Consider the following 21648-nt stretch of genomic DNA (forward strand, 5'->3'; position numbering starts at 1 on the left):
TCAATGCTTCTTTGCCTCTGTATCTATTTGTCCCCCATTTCTTTCCTTTAAAAAGTCTCGCCTCTGCCAACTAGAAATAAACAGATAATAACAAAAAAATGTTTGAGTCCTAATTTCAATGTCCAACAGTTCCGAGTCCCCGTTTCAATGTCAAACAGTTCCTTATGTGTACATGTCAGCAATGATATCTGGGTGGTGGGCACATGGTGGCAACGCAGGTCCGACCCTCTCTGGTTTGGTCCCGGGCAACCTTTAGGGACGCACAGCTGCTGACAGTTAGCATGGCAAGGCGTCGTCAGCATTATTGATTTCAGAGTGGAAGGGAAAGGGAGAAACAGATGGAAACATCAATGGTGAGAGAGAATCATTGATCAGCTGCCTCCTGCATGCCCCACACAGATCAAGTCTGCAACCCAGCCTGTGCCCTGACCGGGAATCAAACTGTGACCTCCTGGTTCATAAGTGGACGCTCAGCCACTGAGCAACACCGGCTGGTCTGGAGGTTTAGTTAAGTGTAGGCTCTGTTTCCAGGGGTCTGGGTGGGCCTGAGTGTCTGTATTTCTGATGAGCTCCAAGGTGATGCCCGTGAGCCACATTTTGAGTTGCAATAACCTAGACAATGGGCCAGTGATGGAGAACATGGGTTGTAAGACAGGCCTTCAGCAATCTGAGCTGTGTAGTTGGCATTTTTTAGCTGTAATACTTAATCCCTAGAATGGTTGTGTGGTTTTGATTTATATAATTTTTAGGACATTCTATCATTGTGAAGAAACCACTGTACATTTATCTTAACAATGAATTCGAACTCTTTGGATATGTTTTTTTCACGTTCAAAAACAAAAGACCTGGACCCCTTTAAGAATATAAAGCACATCTGTGTCTAGATCATAAAACTGAAAGAAATCCTGAAAAGTCAAGGATAAACATTAATGCCATGCAAATGCAAAACAGTAACAAAAGAGAGGAAGGAAAGTAGACCTTGGAGGAAAGAGACTATAGTGGAGTTGCCTCTGCCTGCTGCCACCAAACTCAGATCATTCTCAGTCCCTCTGGTTTAAACCAAGTTGTGTGACTGCTTTATCCCCTTGGGGAAGAATATGAAATTAATTCCAGTGAGATCAGTTGTAAGCAGCTATCTGTCAGAGCTTCAATATGCCAGTGTCATAGAGCTGAGACTATGTAGGATCCAGAACCCTCTGACTCGAGGAAGGACTGAGGGTGCACTGTTTGTATGACACTAGAGAAACGACATTGTTTTAACCTGGGATCAAGAACTACTTATGATGGAAGAGGACTCTTTGGCCAAATCTTTGAGTCTGCATTTCTTTAAATTATGCGAGGGGCCCAGTGGTTGAGAGTAGACCTATATATGAACCAGGAGGTCACGGTCCAATTCCCAGTCAGGGCATATCCTTGGGCTGTGGGCTGGATCCCCAGTGTGGGGTGTGCAAGAGGCAGCCAATCAATGATTCCCTTTCATCATTGATGTTTCTATCTCTCCCTCTCAGAAATCAATAAAAATTCTGCAGCGCACTGAGCTTGTAGTTGTGCATTATTTTAACAAGAAGAGAAAGATATACTTGCATAAATCCTATTATCAACTCCCTTTGACAGTCCCCCTTCAGGAGGCCTTGCTTAAATGGTAGTATGCCATCAAACCCCCAAGGCAGCACACTAAACTGAGAGCTCGTGTTTGTAAGAAACAGCCAGCGTGCAAGAATTTCCTGCTGGGCCCAGATGAAATGTTCCCGGGCTTCCGAGGACTAGAAAAGTCATGGTCCCACACCACACAAAACTTCCATGTTGGCTGAAAATTGAGATGTCCTGTTTCTTCATTGTTTTTTTTGTTTGTTTGTTTGTTTGTTTTGTTTTGTTTTGTTTTTTCTGATAGTGAAGTTCTGGATCGATTCATTGCCCTGAAGCATCCTTTTGCCTAATACTCCCCCGCCCCCCCAGACACACACACACACACACACACACACACACACACACACACCCTGCATCAGCATCCCAAGCCCCTGCTCTGTTCCCCCTTAGCTAATGGAACACTTGTTCTTGCCTCAAACCTATGGCATAAGGACTCCTCCATCACCATTCTACTTGGAGTGTTATTACCTTTTATCCAACCGGTTTTTCATTTGCACATAGTAGGCACTAACATTTGTGGAATGTAATTAACTTCAAGGGACAAATTATTCCCTTCACAATGGATTCCATTTGGTTCATTCATGAAAAACAGTCTTCTCCTGAGTTTGTAATGATGCGCATGAACGTTGTGGCTTCAGCTGCCTGTCTCCCTGATGCTAGGAAATGGCCATAATGTTTAATTGCACCAAGTGCCTTTTATTTTTTTTCTTAATCAAGAAGTTACGGGATCTGCTGGCTTAGCAGGTGACTCAATTCTGCATAATTAGTTGCTAGGAATTGTTGAGCCTAGCTGATTAGTCTCAGCCAAAGGAAATTAAATTTTTTTTCTTCAACAAAGCCCTGAACACAGCCAGAGGTTCTTGAAATCACAGTCATATCCTGTTCATCTGCAAAGCCCAGACCCTGGGGATAGAAGAGGCAAGAGGTGGGAGATAAGAACAGCCTCACTACGCGTGGGAGCAGTTTGATGCCAGGCAGCGTTCAAGGTTATGACATGAGCGGACCTGAGTCCCTTCCACAGGATGTGGTTCAGCTCCGACAGGGGCTTCGTTGTGATGCAGAATGAAGCATTGCTCCCTAGGTGCCTGCTGTTTGCTTCCAAGTTTATAACAACACCAGCCTCACTTGGAAAATGGAATCAAAACAAATGATCTGTGTTTGCCCCTCCTGTGTTTGGCACTTGAGGAGATTGGCCGAAATGGATGGAATGGCAGGGACAGATGCCTCCCCGCCCCCATTGTTTCACTGTTTTAAGTATAAGCTTAGCTAAGCCCTCTCTGTGCCTCTGTCATGGTGTTGACATTTCACTTAATGGAAGGTATTTTCTGTGACCGCATGGGATGAGATTGTAAAGGGGACCCTATGCTCTTCTTTGTTATGACCAACATGCAGCCCTTTGGACAGCGGGTGGCCATCATGTGTGACAGTGATTATCTACCTACTAAGATGTCATTAGAAAAGGCTGACAGTTCTGAGTCCCTGAGATGCACTCAGTGATTACTCGCAACATTCACTTCATTGAGCACTCGCATGCCAGCTGCATGTCTGCTTTGCTCTTATAGTGAATGTCAATAATATGATCCACCATCAAAGTCAAGGCTGGGAGCTAGTATGAAATCAGAATTATTTTGCTTAAAGGTATTATTTTAAAGATTGTTCAATAAATCCTTCTGTAGTCTAAATGAAAATTAAAGGAAATACTTTAATATCCATTTTATAAAGAGTCACAGATTTTTAACATGCCATAGGTCAGTATTCAATAGCTTTGGGTGATGGTGTGACTATAAATGGTATAGGCTATAAAACTAGGGGGGAAATCAGAGGGAGGAAGGAAGAGAGAGGAAAGCTCATAGCAAACATTTGACTTCCTCCAGGTTGCTTATCCTATATAATAAAAGCCTAATATGCAAATTGACCAAATGGCAGAACAACCGTGGAATGACCGGTCACTATGACATGCACTGACCACCAGAGGGCAGACACTCAATGCAGGAGCTACCCCCAACCTGCAGGCCCCAATCCAGCCAAGGTGGGTGCCAGTGGGGACCCCTAGATCAGACCACTGGTTGCCCTGCAGAGAGGGAGGTGATCAGTGGTGGTAGGGGCCCCTGATTGCCCCACTGATCTGCCCTGATTGCCAGCCTGGCGTAGGGACCCTATTTGTGCACTGGGACTCTAGTTTATAATAAATGCTTTAGTTTGAAAAGTTGAATATAATTCATTCATCTATAAGCACACATTTGATGGATGCATACTATGGGTTGGGTACCATTTTAGAGATCTTATCTACTAATTGATTCCTTTCTTTGTTATTTGGCTAATCTTTTAACTCACTTATGTAATTTGGATGGAACCTGAAAGTATAGTTAGTGTCTCCCTGATAAAGGAGGAATATTAACTCAGATTTTATAATTCAGTGAACCTTTGAGGCCTTTACAAAGAAACAATGAATTGTATTAGCATTTATTTAAAAATTTTGCCTGCAAAAAAATTGAATAGAAAGTATAAATTGGTTTTGTAGAACAATTTATATGTACTTCACTTTAGACAAACAAATATTTGGAGGAGAGGGAAGTGAAGTTTATATACACACATGTATATATATTCACACATAGGCTTCTCCATAGGATTAACTTATGGTGCCATCTGCCACTGAAACATTCAGTGTCTTCCATCCATTACTGTTTTCAAAGTTTGAATCAAGAATGAACGTTGAATAAATTACATCATGGAGTTAATGTGTTTATTCTGTGATAGATTGTTTTTTTTTATGAAAGGTCCATAGTGCCTCTTGGTGATTTAAAATAAAGCTATATTCTTAGAAAACTTTCTTTAAAAATAAATGCTAAATGGTGCTCTGTTGCTATGCTCTCCTTTTACTCTCATGATAAATATTGCCAAGATTCTCCTCGCTTCCATTAGGAATAATTATTGCTTTCACCGGATTGACTTTGGCAAGTTATGTTTAGACAATATGGAACTTATTTCAGTCAGATCCTTTGACCAATACAACTTTTGGCTTCTAGATAATTGTCTACTTCCACCTTTCTCAGAAGGACACTGAAGACGGAGAATGAGGGTGGGAACGGGGGAATGCAGAGTCTGGCCAGGTAGCCATCTATAATTCAGTTTCAACCTTTTAAGGATATGCATAACTAAACTATCTCAGCTCTACTTTCAAATTCACTATAAATAAGAAAACAATTTTAACAGGGTTGACTACTTCTGGAATGCAAACTGGGTAAACGTCTAAAGAAATGGCTCCTTAAAATATAGAGTATCGAGTGCAAAAAAAATCTAGTGTCTTCTGTGCAAATCTCATTCTTCCTTTAAAGATATCCAACACTGGGTTCAACCACGATTTTCATTAGCTGGACTTTTGACAAGGTGAAAACTGAAGAAAACCTTTAGGCTTCTGAGATGCTGCGTCTATGGTATAAAACTGGTTGTTATGATCACTATCCCCTGGTTCATTGTTCTCATAAATACTGTTTCAAAGGCTTTTTTTTATATTAAAAGAAAATGTATTTTTAATTGGCTTTATTAAGAATTCAGATTTTAACATATATTGTAGTAAATTTGTTTTAGTGGATGCTATATATATGTAAAGCACATTGCCTGGTAATTAAATCAACACTGTGAGAAAAGCACTCAAACATTCAGGTGGGAATGGTGGGGGAAATGGAGACTTTTGTGCTGTGATGCTTACCTTTTGTGGTTTGGGATTATACTCAAACATATTATGCTAAGTGAAATAAGTCAATCTGAGAAAGACAAATATCACATAATCTCATTTATTTGTGGGATCTAATGACAAAAATTAATTGACCAACAAAATAAGATTTGAAGCAAGGAGGCATGGAACAGACTGACATACCTTGATGTAGGGTTAGGAGGGCTGGAAGAGATAAACCAACGAACTTATATACTTACTAGTGACCCAGTGCATGAAATTCGTGCACATTAAAAGGGGATTAATTAGAGTAAATAATTTAATATTGCTATTTGCCCTAACTCTATAATAGAAGTGTCAAAGATGAAAGAAAATTAGTAAAATGTATATGAAAATCTTCCTTCTATCAGAGTCTGGGGCTCACCATGGGATCCAGAGTTAAGTCTCCACCCACCCACATGCACCTTAAAAATCACGTGAGAACCAGACCCTGCCGGCCTCCACCTCCCCCACCCCACCCCCACCCCCAATTAGGCTAGATCCAGACCCAGCCTGTCCCACCCTGGTCAAGCCCTGCTGGGCAGGGGGCGTAGCCTCAGGTCCCCTGGCCCGGAGCCAGGATGAGGGGTGTGAATATGCCTTGAGGTCCTCTGTAATACTATCAACAATAAAAAAAATTTTTTTTTTAAACATTGCATTTGCAAAGTGAACAGACACAAACCTGGGATACTGCTTCAGAAGCAAAAGGGATGCTGTTGATTGTATTGGTGTCTGAAAGTTGGTAGTTTATGGTTGGGAGACTATAAAGAATTGTGTGACAAATGGAATATAAACATGAAGCATGTGACTTCATTTTTTAAGTTAATTGCAGCTTACAGCAGTGTTCATCGTTCCTTTTTGTCATTCCTTATAAAGACCTTGTTAGTTTTATGAAGAAATCGTGACTCATATCAACCAGAAGTACGTTCTGGAGAGAAATCAAGATCCTCGATTTTAAAACACAAACCACTTAGTTGGGAGAATTAACATTTTCAGATGACAAAGCCTTGTTGTTTAATTAAATCCTTGTTACACTTAGTGGTTTGGCAAGCACAATATCGTTCTTTTTAATCCATTAACAATTTCCTATTATAACTACAAAAAAACAACTATATGGTGTGTCCAGAAGTAACATTTGGGTCATCTAGCTTGCCTAGCTTTACTGGTTAATTATCTTACATTATGTTTACTCAGGCCGTGTACATGCTGATCTTTACTCAGACATCTCTTCTACTTTACACAAATGTCTGCATGCAAACTAACAAGAAATCTCCTTTTCTGTTTTAACCCTAATATCTGCCATCGTAGATCATTACTCCTATGTTCCAAGCCAGATTAACTTCTGTTCTAGATTTAACAAAATAATTTTACTCAGAATCCCTCACATTCGTCACCTCTTAAGATCTTGTCATCTCTTCAGCTTCTTGCCTAACTCTCACAAATATACTGAGCTTCTGTGCATTCAGTTGCTTTTTTATGGTTCTTCAGATTATTTTCATCTCTTTCTAAAAGAAGGCCGATCAGCTCATTGCTGTATATCTCTTCTTTTGCCAAACCATCATTCTTTTCTTGTTCTCAACCTCCCTTCCCTCCCCTCCTCTGAATGACCCTGTTCCCTCCTTTTGGCGCTAGTTGCCACTTCAAATGCTCAGGAACCCCCTAATTCTGTGTGTCTTCATTTTCCCGCAGTACTAATGCTCTGTCATCTGCTTATCTGAAATATAACATTTCTCTCATTTCCTTTTTTCTACCTGATTATTCTTAGTGCCCAAAGAGCCGTTTTATTCCCTCTTTGTCTTCCTGTTACTGATATTCACTGATACTTATTTGTCAATGAATGAAGCTGACAGGCAAATAATTTGCATACTCTATTTGCATATTTCTTACTAGTTGATGCCTTCATGTGCACTCTAGTTCAATCCTGTCAATCCTAAAATGTGGGTGAGAAAGTATATCCCTCTTTTAGAGGAGAGGAAACCCATGTCCAGGGCATTTTAAATAACTTGCCCCACAGCTAAACCCAGGTTAGGACGAAGGTCTACCGACTCTTTCTGCTATATCACCATTGCCATATCACCTCTCTCTGGCAGAAGGACTGCAATCCACTGAAAATCTTCACTGCGTTCGAAACTGGATGGAAATTAACCAAACCCTTCATTGTACCTTTGCAGATGAGAGTCCCTACACTAAGTCCGCCAGCCAGACAAAGCCGCCTGATGGAGCATTGGCTGTGAGGAGACAGAGCATCCCAGGTTAGACCAGATTGTTGGATTTTTCAGCTATTTGAAGTTTGAACCCTGTTATTTGGTGATCCCAAATAATCCCACCGTGGTAATAAACATGATGCTGTTCCATAGGGTATAGACTGCATTCTGTACAACTTGTTCACACAATGTTTGTGAAAGCTAGACTGGGAAAGCTTGCAAACTTGTAAGAATTCACTTTGTGTGCAAATTCTTTGTGAAATGGCCTGAATTTGTGTCGGCTCTCACTCATTTTCCTGCTCTCACCTCTGTTTTCAGGGGATAACTTTCTCAGAAGCATCTATTTCTTTACTGAGATATAACCAGCAGAACAAAGAGGCTCAAAATTGCAGTAGCAGATTGTGTATGTGCTGAATAAAAATCATTCCTTTCTTCTTTGCTCTTTGAACCTGGACTTACTTCCATGGGACAACTCTTGGGAAATTCTGGAATTTCATTTCCTTAGGAAGCTGTGATGAGGATTCTTGCAATATTTAAGTGACACCTGTCAACAAAAACATTTTGAGAGCTATCTTCAAATGTCTTTACCCCTGAACTTCAATATTTTAAAGCTTTGACTTTGACGATAACATACCTTCTAAAGTTAAAGGCGGAAGGATATTCAAAATATTATTTAAACTTCATCTGAACTAGGTAATTTATGGAAAACCACTATGGAGGCAACCGTACTTAAGGGAAGGGTTAAAAGCACTAATGCATTAGACATTTATGAAAAATAATGTCTTTGTATATTTAATACAAGTAAATTGAGTACACCTAAACCTTAGCTACAGGATTTTAGAGTATATTAGATTTAGCAATTCAGGAGAAGCAATGCAGTGTTCTCAACAGTAAATTGAATGGGTTGGCCTATCAGTGAAAGGGGGAATCTTTCATTCAAATAAAGAGAAAGATGAGTTTCATTCAGAGCAGCCCTGTTTGTGATTATTATTTATTTGTATAAGAACTACATGTAGTCATGTTCATTCTTATTCTGAAGGCTTAGGTTCATTATGAAAGTACATGGCTTATAAAGGGGCATGTTGTGAATATGTTATGCATCCTTGTCTGTGTGCTTTAAAGATGCTAAAGTAATTTGAATTCAGTAATTAGGTGGCATCCCGCAGTCCTGAGACTTCTTCAGTTTCATCCTAGAAAACATCAATCTTAGTGCTGGTCACATTTAGAAAAACTATTGCAGTTAGCTATGGGCTGTGTTCTCTGCTTTCTCCTTGTCAGCATCAAGGAAGTACAAGGTTTGAAGTTCAAGAATGCTAGCTACTGCCGAAACCGGTTTGGCTCAGTGGATAGAGCGTCAGCCTGCGGACTAAAAGGTCCCAGGTTCAATTCCCGTCAAGGGCATGTACCTTGGTTGCGGGCACATCCCCAGTAGGGGGTGTGCAAGAGGCAGCTGATCTATGATTCTCTCTCATTAATGTTTCTAACTCTCTATCCCTCTCTCTTTCTCTCTGTAAAAAAAATCAATAAAATATATTTCTTTTTAAAAAAAGAAGAAGAAGAAGAAGAAGAAGAAGAAGAAGAAGAAGAAGAAGAAGAAGAAGAAGAAGAAGAAGAAGGAGAAGGAGAAGAAGAAGAAGAAGAAAGAATGCTAGCTATTGCCGAAACCGGTTTGGCTCAGTGGAGAGAGCATAGGCCTGCAAAGTGAAAGGTCCTGGGTTCGATTCTGGTCAGGGGCATGTACCTTGATTGCGGGCACATCCCTGGTAAGGGATGTGCAGGAGGCGGCTGATCAATGTCTCTCTCTCATCAATGTTTCTAACCCTCTATCCCTCTACCTTCCTCTCTGTAAAAAATCAATAAAATATATAAAAAAAATAAAAAATAAGAATGCTAGCTACCCATCCATTCTTTCTTGTCTTCTCTACATTAGCTGGCACTCTATACTCCTCTGTTGGGGAGAATGAAGAGAATGACCACTGTCTTTACCACATTATATGACACAAAACAAAAGCACTGACTGTCATCATGTTTTCCTTTCATGGGTTTGCTAATGGTGTACACTAAATTACCACACATGTCTGAAGGCCAGGCTTTTCCTTAAAGTCACAGAGTAGTTTTAAAAATTACATATTAGCTATACAGAAGTCGTTCATCATAATCCTTGGTTCATGACACTTAAGTGATTCTTCACTGTGTAAGTTTTCCTTTTGTTCCTCCTTATAACAGTTTAAAAGTCACTGCAATCACGAGCCTGTTTTGTAGGCTTCATGGATGATTTTCCTGTGGTTTGAACAGGCACGAACACCTTTTTGCCCACCTCTCATAAGGTAGTGGGCCAAAGGGCCAAAGGTCTTCAAAATCTCCTCAGTTGTTTAGAACAGTCCAAGGAAAAAGACCCCACCAGCCACAGAGCGAAGGCAACAAAGTAATTAATAGCTGATTATTACTCTTTTTGTTTGGCCTACATAAGGTTTTTTTTGTTTTTTTTTTAATTTGAATGAAGAGCCAATATTTAAAATGTGGGAGATAGTAAAAACTAGAGATTTCTGGCTTTTCTTTAAAAAATAAAAGGAAGTAGGAAATGTATCAAGACTAGGATAACGTGGGCCCAGTTTTGTCATATTTTTACTAGATCTTCTCTATGCATTTTTTCTTTTTTATTTAATTTATTGGGGTGACATTGGTTAACACAATTATATCAGTTTCAGGTGTACAGTTCTATGATAAATCATCTGTATATCATATTGTGTCTTCATCACCCAAAGTCAAGTCTCCTTTCATCACCATTTATTGTACTTTACCCTATTCTACCCACCTCCACTCACCTTTCCCTCTGGCACTATTACTATTACTATTACTATTACTATTACTATTACTATTACTATTACTATTACTATTCTCTTGAGAAAATCAAGAAACTTCTTGGATGCTTTCTAACTGACTTTTGACACTTGGAATCCTGAACGCTTACTGTCATTTTAAAATTACCTATTGTTGCCCTGGCCGGTGTGGCTCAGTTAGTGTGGTTGAAAAGTTGCCAGTTCAATTCCATATCAGGGCACATGCCCAGGTTGCAGGCTCAATCCCCAGGAGACAGCTGATTGATGTTTCACTTTCTCTAAAGAAAAAAAAATCAATAAAAACCTTTTTTAAAGTACCTATTCTTTTTTCTGACAAAAGGAAGTCTTCCCTGACCTTTGGCCAAAAAGTCACTTAAAACAAAGAGATCTTAACCCATCACCTACCATGTCTACCTTTACCCCTACTAAGTCCACAGAAGAGAAGTGGAAAGAGGAAAAGGCCGGGGAAAACACAGTCTTTATTATTTGCTGGAGCTTCAGCGGAAAAATTCCAGAGTTCTGATGAACTAAATTGGACCACATGGGGCTGTAAGAGCAAAATGCATGTTTACAGCCTTTGATTCTCTCTCCTGTGCTCACATCCCATCTTACTTCCCTCAAAGATGGTATGACTACCCTGGGAGCAAGGAAAGATGTGTCTGGAGAAAAGTGCACCAAAGAAGTGAAAGAGGCAGAAAGCAGAGCTCAGCTCACCTACCAGCCCCTGCATCTTCCCAATGCAGAGGCCCCTCAGTACAGAGGCAGCCCTGGGGGGTTACCCTGCCCCGTGACTGGGGAATAAGCAAACACAAGGAGCTGAAACCTCAAAGGATCTGTATCTTTTCCTCACATGTCCCCACAGCTCCACTCCCAGTGATCCAAGGATGGTGATTGAATTTGACCACTGACCACTTTTTCTGATGGAAGGGGGTGGGCAAGTGGAGGGTAGTAGAAGGATTTTAAGCTTCTCTGTCCAAGTTTTATGAAAGCTTAGGCTGCTCTTTGAAACTTATGTAGACCTATAAATGTAGACCTGCTACTCCTGAAGTAAATATTTATTCTCATAAGAATACATAAGATTTCTTAGCATGGGCTCCACATTTTCCATAACATAATAAGCAGTACCATTTTATAATTCTGTCTCAAAAAGGTAATCTTGAATATTAACAGAAATATAATTTTCTTTTCATTCATATCAAAATTCACTACCCTTGTCTAAACTCAAAATTACTACAACAATTATTTTATAATCACAAGTCAAATATGTGCCTACATTGAATGATAATTCTAAGTATAAATCCCTTCATCACCCTTCCTTTGCTCTTCTAAAAAAAGAGAATGGATTAAACATCCCTTAGGAACAAAGTACATTTGCTTTGGATAAAGGAGAAATGCATTATTCTTGTTATTTGGAAACTCGTCATTTTAATCATGTCTCTTATGGTATAAAGTTACTGAGGAAAAAGATTTTTACTCTTTCCTAAGTTTTTGTAAAATTTTTAATGATGCTATTTTAAAAAATGTCAAGTGTCCATATGACACTAAAGTTTAAATTTAGATAAAAGACAACATTCTGGTAAAAATAATAATAATAATAATAATAATTAAGGATGAGTATTTTCAATCTCAATTTTGCCCTTTTTTTCAAAGAGAAGATGAATTTCAAGTACAGAGATATTTTTAACTAACAGATTCTACTACACATCTATGTTTATTAAAAATAATGTATTGATTTTATTCTTTTATATTTGACATATTACCGATGTACTGAAGTTTGACCACTTGAGTGGTTTGTCCAAATTATTAGAGGAAATTTGTACAGATTCTTGACAGATTTTAAAGTGGCTTTATTATTTGTGGCTTTGACCACTTAGAGATGAGGCATTTAATCATGTCTATCAAGTGCCAGTGAAGGGAAAACAGGATACTACACTGGACCTCAAAAACTGGAGTTGTGTATTATTTATTTGATTTGCCTCACTTTTCCAGGTAGGACAGCTTTCTTTCTTATGCTGGTCTTCCACAGAATTCTGGGCAATTCACAAAGGCAGGATGGTGTCAAACACTCACCTCTATTGCATTTTCCTTTTCTGTTTTAATCCTCACCCAGAACATGCTTACAGAGAGGAAGGGGGCCAGAGAGAAATATTCATTTTTATAGCAGGTATACACGGTGTGACATTTTCCCTAGTATTTATAGTGCTAGCACTCTTCAGGGGTATGAAGGATAATTACTCTAGTTTTCTGGCCTGGTTCTGCTTCTTCTGTTTAGTTTCACCATTGAGCTCCTCCAAAAAATAGGCGAGTGTCACGAACAGGAAACCAAATTCAATTGAATGAAGCCATCATGAAATGTCATACAAATAATAGTGCTGCACAATGCATATGCATATCAACTCATCACACCTGCGCACTCTGAATATTCAAGTACACCTCGGTAAAGCTAGAAAAAAAATAAGAGGTAAAAGGCCATGCATTTGCAATGTGTTCTCAGATGATTTAGAAAAAAACTGTCTGTGTGTGTATGAAAAAGTGCTTTACAGTGTTCCTGCAACTCATAGATTTTTATAATTATTTCAAAATAATTTAAAAAAACAAAACAAAACATGGAGCTGCATATGCTTCCCTGAGTTGTCGAATCAGACTGCTGTTAGTGAGGGGATGACCCATGTGGGAACATGCCAAGGGACAAGGACCTTTGCTACTCAGTCAGGCTGTGCCTGCATCCTCCAAAGCACCCAGTGGGCCAAGGTGAGGACATCTGGGACCTAAGGCTCGGGGTCTGCCCCACCAAAGCCCTCAGAGTCAGCATGAAAAGCCCCAAACAGTGATGTATGCACATGTTAAAATTACTGAATATTTAAGAAATTAGTAACACTGTATTACTTCTTTAGAGAGAAGTTTCTAAGATCGTGGAGTTGAGACTCTTGGTACCCTGTTTCCCCGAAAATAAGACAGTGTCTTATATTAATTTTTGCTCCCAAAGATGCGCTAGATCTTATTTTCAGGGGATGTCTTATTTTTCCATGAAGAAGAATACGGTACACATTTATTGTTAAATGAAATTAAAGGAAATTTATTACCTGTATACGGTACGGTAGTATGGTAGTTGTCAACACAAACCAGACAAACTGAATCCTACAGTATCAAGAACTTACTCATTTATTCAATGACAATCATGTCATCATCTTCTGGAACATCATCATAACAATCCAATTCCTGAATTTCCTGGTGAATTTCTTGTGTCTCCATTTCTTTCAGAATCAGTGGACCAAATCTCTCGTGTTTAGCAATAGCACTGTCTTTAAATGAGTACTTCTTGTCAAGGTAGCCTGCTTGCAGTGCATTTGCAATGCAACTGTCAGTGATTTTCTCCCATAAATTCTTCACCCAAGTCACAACTTCTTGCAGTTTAGGTTTCACAAAGTTTCTGAGACAGAGCCTGGGAGGTGGCGGGGGGGCTATTTTCAGGGGGATGCCTTATATTTCACTCAGAAGGAAACCTGTAAGTAGGTCTTATTTTCGGAGGATGTTTTATTTTCGGGGAAACACGGTAGCACTGCAAATATGTGTGAGATTCTGCCCACACCCCCATTTGTTTATTGATTTGTGTTTTCCATGGTCCTTATTGCTATCTGAAATTAACTGGCACATGTTTCTTATGCCCTTACTAAAATGTAAGCTCTCTGAGAGCGGGCACTTTATGTCTCATTTACTATCATATCTGTGCATAGGACAGTGCTTGTCCAATGGAAGGTATAGTTACCACCTGTGGATTGAATGCACAGGCAGAGATCAGCGGGCAGGTTTCTCTGTGCAGACTCTGTTACCCTATGCCTAGTACACTTTCCTTCCAAAACGTGCAACATGTTTTCTGACTCCTATGCTGTGCACGTTAGCCTTGAGGCTTCACAAAATATGACATTTCTAAGGAAATCGTTGGCTGCCCACCGCTAATGAGTGAGATATAGGTCAGCTAGGAGCTAGAGAATATTAAAGTCCAGAGGTCTCCCCCAGCTTCCTCTTTTTCTGTTTGAGCAGAAAATGTCTGCAGGCCTAGAACACCTTAAGAGAAAGGTTGAGCGCAATTTAACAATAAAATTGACAAGATCAGAATGATTTATGCAAGTGTTCAGCTACCCATAAAGGCTAAAAATTTTGCGAGTATAGCCAGAGTCTATAAATAGAGTGATGCAACGCAGAACTTATTACTTATTATGGCAGGTACACATTCAGGATGTCCCCCTGAGAACTGATCCACTTTGCTCTGCGGCTGGTTGTAAATACTGAGTTCTCCAGTAGCGCTGGGCAAGTGGGCAGCTTGGTTTGTGTGTGCAGGGCTGTGGCTTCGTTAGTGATTCAGAGAAATGAGTCTATTATGTCTGGACTTCTCTCGTGCCTTAGTAAACATGGATGAAATAGAATGAACCAGTACATGTGCACCAAATGATTTTTAAACATAATTAATTATTTCAGCATGCAACTTAGGGGGAGATTCTTTATAGTGAATCAGTACTGTGCCTTGATATTTCCTGGGCTTTGGTGTTATAGGAGTAGTGGCCTTTGGTCAGTGTTATGTTTGGGGTACACACAGTATTCAGACTGAGTAACATGGGTAATGGCCAGCACAGTCTCCCAGGTTCTAAAGAGAATTTTATGAGGCTCAACAGCATATGCAGAAGAGCTACAAGAAGAAAGTCTTCTTCCTCTATTACTCTGCTCTGAAGAAAAATTAATTCTCCCACTCTAAGGGTTAGGCATTAGGGAGACCTTCAACCCAGGAATCTTTAATGAAGTGACCTTAGAAAACTGGGTTGGGTACAGGTTGTATTTATTGGCATTGAGGAAAGTAAAGAATTATGTTAAACAGTTTTCTATGAGCCCATTAATACTTATTATCTATTGGGCTTAAAGATTTAGAACAAATTCCCAAATTTCAGACACAAGTCAAATTCATGTTTGTTATATATCTGTATATATAACGTAATACTGTTCCACCTGTATTATGATTAATACTAGAGTCCTGGTGCTCAAATTTGTGTGTGTGTGGGGGGGGGGTGGAGGGTCCCTCAGGCCAGCCTGCACCCTCTCCAATCCAGGAGCCCTTGGGGGATGTCTAACTGCCGGCAGTTGGACCTCCCTCTCACAATCCAGACTGTTGGCTCCTAACTTCTCAACTGCCTGCCAGCCTGATCACCCTTAACTACCTCTCCCTGCCAGCCTGGTCACCCCTAACTGCCCCCCTTCTAGCCTGGTTGCCCCCAACTTCCCTGCCCACACCGGCCTGATCACTCCTAACTGCCCCCCACCTGCCTGGTCGCCCCCAATTGCCCCCCCTCCCTTTCAGCCTGGTCGCCCCCTACTGCCCCCTGCTGGCCTAATCACCCCACACAGCCTGCTGTTCAGTCATTGCATGAGGGCATCCCGACCAATTTGCACATTCCTCTATTGTTAATATAGCTGATTTTTGGTACATTTAAATTGGTTCACTCATTTACTTAGCTTTATTCTAACTTTTATCTATGATTTGATATAATAATTATATTTTTCTAATATAAATTTTAAAAATTTTTAACTCTGAAATGTTTTAAAGACTTGTGTGTCCTCCTCAGATACATCAATGTTTATTACCATACTTTGGCAAACACTGGCTTGGAAGGAGATTCTTCTCAGAAGAAATGACTTTGGGAACCCCTATGCTATGCACTTTGTCAGTATAATGATAAGTACAATAGTTGTTGGTTTATAGTGCAGAAGTATGTCATCTTAAAGAGAAAAGAAATACTAAAAGAGAAAGCAGATGCTGAATAATATTCACCCAAAACCTGAGGAGTAGCAAGAGTGTCCTGATCACCAGAGTAACTTAACCTAGAAAGAGAGTGAATAATAGTAAAAATTCTAGTTGCTACTCATTTCATGCTATGTTCCAAGTATTTAACTAAGCATTTTCATAAATATTGCTTCCAGTTTTCCTCACAACATCTTCAGGAAGTAAGTTTCATTCATTCCCCTCTAACAGGTGAGCAGACTTGAGTTCAGAGAGCTAAAGAAGCCAGTCCAAAGTCACAGGGCGAGAGAGTAATGGCTCTTGGATAAAACCTGGACATTGTGTGCTGGTGTGATTGGTCTAGCAGAGTTCGAGAAATTGAGGAGAAGGGATATGGAGGGTGTCAGGGGATACCAAAGTCTTTGTAGAGGCTGGAGGGAGGACATCCATCATGCAGTGGCAGTGTCAGCAGGAGAGAAGGCAGACAAAGGTCTAAGGGCACAAAGGCTTAGAGCAGTGGTCGGCAAACTTCACTAGTCAACAGAGCGGGCAAACCTCGGCTGTGGCTTACGAGCCGAAGTTTGCCTGTCATTGGTCTAAGGGATGTAAGTTTCCTGCTGAGAAGATGTGTCAGTCCTGTACTGATTGCTGGGTTTCTCAGTGAAATGCGGGTGAGGTCATCAGAGAGAGGAAGGAGGGGAATGGGATGTCCTAGCCTGTACAGAGGGGAGGCGGTGTCGTTTCAAAGGCTGGAAAAGTGGATTGCCTAAGGCAAATGGCCAAGGATTACTGTGTAACCCTGTAGATTCTTAACTAAATAGTATCCTTATCTCTTACATACCTACCTCTCCAAATAAAAAGGGGATAAAATGAACTTACCCACAGCCCAGCCAGCATGATTCAGTGGTCCAGCATCGACCTATGAACCAGAAGGTCATAATTGGATTCCCAGTCAGGGCACATCCTGGGTTGCAGGCTTCTGCAAACCGATCAATGATTCTCTCTCATAATTGATATTTCCATCTCTCTTTCCCCCTCCCTTCCTCCCTGAAATGTATAAAAATATATTTTTCAAATGAACTTACTCATCTAATGCTCATGTCCCATGTTGTTGCCATATACTATATTCCATCTCCCCAGGGGATCCTTGACAATTTCTTCCTTCCACAATCTTCTTTTTATGAATACCCAGCATATTATGAACTTTTATTAAATCTTTTGGCAATTTAGCTTCTCTGCAATTATTTTCCTGGGTTCTAGATTTAGTTATAATTTTAAGCTATAGTCCCTTAAATTCAAAATATATATATATTTTTTTTATTAAAAACTCCTCCTCAGAGTTGTACCCTGCAGGGTTCATAGCTGAAGTGGCCCACGTTTATTGTATTAGACTCTCCTTTCATCATCTACCTTAGAATCTGGTCACTACTGTGCATCAAACCTTACAAAATAATGGGATGGAATGAAAGAGTGCAGCTTGTTAGTATGCTTACTGCTCTTTTTCTAATAAATACCTAAACCTACCACACATACCATGCATGCACACACATCTTTCTGTTTTCCTCTTTCAATATAGGAAATTCCACATCTAACTTCTGCTTCAATATTTTTAGAGACAGGAAACACTATCTTACAAGATAGCCCCCATTTTTTATATGTCTTCCTGTTAAGAAATATTCCTCATGCCATTGTCCCTGAACCCCCTGAAGTCCCTGAATCCCCTTCCCCTTCCCGCCCCCGTACCTCTACCCATTGGCTCTTTTGATTATTTTGAACTTCCCCAAAGTAAGTTTTTCAGGTACTTTAATGCACCTGTAATATCTTCCCCAAGTCACTGTCATCGTGTTGTGTCATCGTCACAACGATGGTTTGTGGTTTAACCAGGTAAAGCATGTTCCTTCCTTCCACCTTGCCTTCCGTGGCATGTTTTCATCACCCCAAGAGTCTTTCTGCAGGTCCTCAGTAATCTGTAGCATCTGGCAGGTAAAACTGAGCCCTTCCCCCAGCTGTGGTCTGAAGAGAACAGAGTGCAAGAAAACCATTACCTTCCCTGATCGGGATGTTCTACTTAATTAATGCAGATCAAGATTATATTTTACATGAAGTAATGATCTTTATTTACATCGAACTTTTGCACAACTAAAACTTATAAATCTTGTCCTCATGACTTCCTCTTTAGAGTCAGGCTTCCTTCCTTGAGTAGTGGCACTTTGTACACTGCAGGACAACGCCACTCCCTTCATTCAGTTATCTGCACATTTATTTCTATTAATTTATTTCCAATATATGCAACTGATAAGGGTTGAGAAGAGGAGGAGAGGGAGGTTTCTAACATTAGTTGGGCATCTGTCATGTACCAGTTCTTATTCATTCAAGATAAATAGTTAACCATCCCCAATTAAGAAACTGAGGCTCACAGAGGCTTAAGTAACTAGCCCCATAACAACAGAGCTGGTATTTGCTTTTAGAATTGCCTTAATCTTTCAGCTATGTACCCAGTTCTCGAATGATTTGGCTCATCTTTTCAACATGGTAGAAATAGTTCTGTTCCTGATCATCACATATATTTATTACATTTATTAGCAACGGATTGGCCACAAATTTAATAAAACCTGAGAGTATTAAAGATTTTGAACATTGCAGGACCAAGGACAGAGCTCTGCAGCATCCCCACCAGAAACTGTAACCTTCCCCATTAACAATGATTTGCATCCTTAATGAACCCTCTGCTCACAGTCCTCTGTTCTGCCCACAGGTTATCATAACAGATGTCTCAAAAAGCCCGCTAAAATTCTCAAATCCCATTAAACTGTCTTTATACATAATGTTGGTTTGCAGACCTTATTCTTCAGTGATACAATAATTCTTGTTATTTTTTTCCAAAAAAAAAAACAAAAAAACATGCCATCAATTCCAGAGAGCTAGGATTTCCAGAGCCCCTCATTGTAGAAATTGAGATGCTCACTCATTCCCAGCCTTTTGACACATTTTTCATCTTTCTTTTTGTTTCACCATCACATCTACACATTCTTTCAAATCTCTGGGAGGTAATTTATCTGATTCTAGAAACTCAAATGCATTTTAAACAGTTAAAGTACTCTTTTAATGTCATTTTACCACGTTTGGCATAAGTTTCCTCTTATTTTAATGTTAAATTCTATCCTCTCTAGTTTGAGATTGTTCTCCTTAGTTGCCACTGGAGATGCATCATGGGAGTTGAATAAGCTCAGCATTTCACCATATGAAAAGTAACTTTATACCAGCTTCTAACAGCAGATTTCTTCTCCAAGTTCTTCTTATCCTGACTTAGAGAACTTGGAAAAAGTCTCCCAATTATCATTAACACTCCTGTTAGCTAGTTCTCACAATATAAAGTTGTTCATATTCTAATAAAACATATTTCAGGAACTATTCTTTTTTAGGAGACCAGATAAAGGTGGCAATAGTTATGATGGCAAGAACTCCTCTTTTGTTCTCCAGGAACCAAGAACAAGGAGAAAAAAATATTAGGATTTGCAAAAAAACAAAAAAACTGAAGTGACAAATATTAAAAATGACTATGTCAAATGCTGTCAAGAACGCAGGAAAATAGAAACTTTCATATATTGTTGGTAAAAAATATATATTTTTGGAAGACACTGTGATAACATCAATCAAAATGTTTTAAAATGTTGGCACTTTCCCCAGCATTTCTGGGAGTATATCCTACAGTAATCCTCTCACCTGTGCACAAAGATGTAACCATATTTTCCTACTTTCACGATGTGGTAATTTTTGAGAATCATCTCAATTTGATAAAGAGATGCTTTGAAAAAAATCTAAGTAGTGCCTGGCTGGCGTGGCTCAGTGATTGAACATTGACCTATGAACCAGGAAGTCAGGGTAGATTCCCCGGGTTGTGGACTCAACCCCCAAGGGATTGGGAGGGAGAACGGTGTGCAGGAGGCAGCTGATCAGTGATTCTCTCTCATCATTGATGTTTCTATCTTTCCCTTTCTGAAATCAATTTTAAAAAAATTAAATCTAAGTAGCCCCCCAACAACCACTTTTACCATCACTCATTGTCTCACGACAAACATCATTGTCTTGGAGGAAGGTGGCTCTGGAAATAGAAAGGTACTTCCTCCAACTCAGGTTCCTCATTGTTAACAAGTGGGAACAAAGTGTCTCTTCAGTCAGTCATGTGTGAGGAGGGGTTTGGTTGACCATGAAAATGGGCAGAACTGGGGGGGAAAATGTGCCAGCATATCAGTATTTACAGAGATGTTCATTAAAGCTTTGCTTGTTAGTAAAATATTGGAAGCTACCTAAAATATTTATCAATTGAGGAATTGTTCAAATGAATTGGGATGCAGCCATTCTAAGAAATAGTATAAAACTACTTAAAAAAAAAAAAAAAAGAAAGAAAGGAAAGAAAGAAAGAAAGAAAGAAAGAAAGAAAGAAAGAAAGAAAGAAAAAGAAAATGAGGTAGACCTGTAGGCCATATGATAAAAACATTTCCAAGACATTTTTTATTTAATATATTGTTGTTTAATCTAATTTAGGTGAAATGTTAGTGTCTCAACAGAGAATGAAAGGTTAGGCCACAGACTATGGTAGTTTCCTCTGCAATGAGAGGGGGACAGAGCGAGTGTGGCTTTGCTCCATGCGCTTATGTATCATTTGAATCTAATAACGAAATGTGTTTGTGTAAGACCTTAGTGACTTCTGTAATAGTGCTGTTAGGACAAGAGGAATATTAATAGATTAGAGGTATTGTACTTAGCAGAACCCTGTGGGCCTACCAGACCCAACCCTGCAGGTGGAGAAGAGGAGAGAGACATATCTGCCAGCTGATACTACCCAGAGCCCAGACCTTTTAAATACTTATACACATGTCAGGAAGACCAAAGGCCGTCTGCATAAAGCACAACATAAATTCGAGGACCTCGTCATTTATAAAAACAGGAGAAAATAGAAGATGTGGAACAAAAAACGATAACTGTTTTCTAATATTTTAAGTGATATGGAAAAGAAGCAGTGTGTTTCCCCTGACCTCAGAGGCATACCTAGAACTCATATGTCAGTGTCACCAGCCAGATCATCCCACTGGCTGGGGTCAGCCCACAGATGTGTTTGTTTGACTAGCAAATGCCTTGAGGCAGCACGTGCTGCTCTTCACTCCAGTTCATGTCCACTCCCTATTGATCAGATTACAAACAGCTTGCTCTATTCACATAATGTAGCTGACTGACACCTGCATTTGGATCTTTGAGTCTGCTATAAGGCTAAGTTTTAGGGAGTGAGATTTGGAAGCAACTTAAGACAGAACTTTCTAAGAAGTAGAGAAAGGGAGCAAACCTTACTGGCTAGGAGCACAGGCTCTGGAGTTAGCCTGTCTTGTTTGAATTCCAGCCCTGCCACCTACTGCTATGTTAATTTCATGCTTCATGTATCAATTTTCCCACTGTATGATGTGAGAGAGTAATGGGGATTAA

At 39.7% G+C, this 21648-nt stretch overlaps 1 protein-coding gene across 21 annotated transcripts in view; it reads left to right on the forward strand.

The window, feature by feature from the left end:
• GRIP1 (glutamate receptor interacting protein 1) overlaps positions 1-21648 on the forward strand; it is a 658304-nt gene that overhangs the window by 477156 nt on the left and 159500 nt on the right. For 17 of the 21 annotated variants that reach the window (XM_084877571.1, XM_084877568.1, XM_084877570.1 and 14 more), the window contains exon 2: positions 7531-7611. The exons of the other annotated variants lie outside the window; for them this stretch is intronic. In XM_084877571.1, the coding sequence (XP_084733697.1) occupies positions 7531-7611 (81 nt within the window). The remainder of the gene's footprint in view (positions 1-7530; positions 7612-21648) is intronic. 21 annotated transcript variants of the gene reach the window in all.

This window comes from Pipistrellus hanaki (assembly GCF_964339955.1).
Source record: "Pipistrellus hanaki genome assembly, chromosome: 3".
Classification (NCBI taxonomy): Eukaryota; Metazoa; Chordata; class Mammalia; order Chiroptera; family Vespertilionidae; genus Pipistrellus; species Pipistrellus hanaki.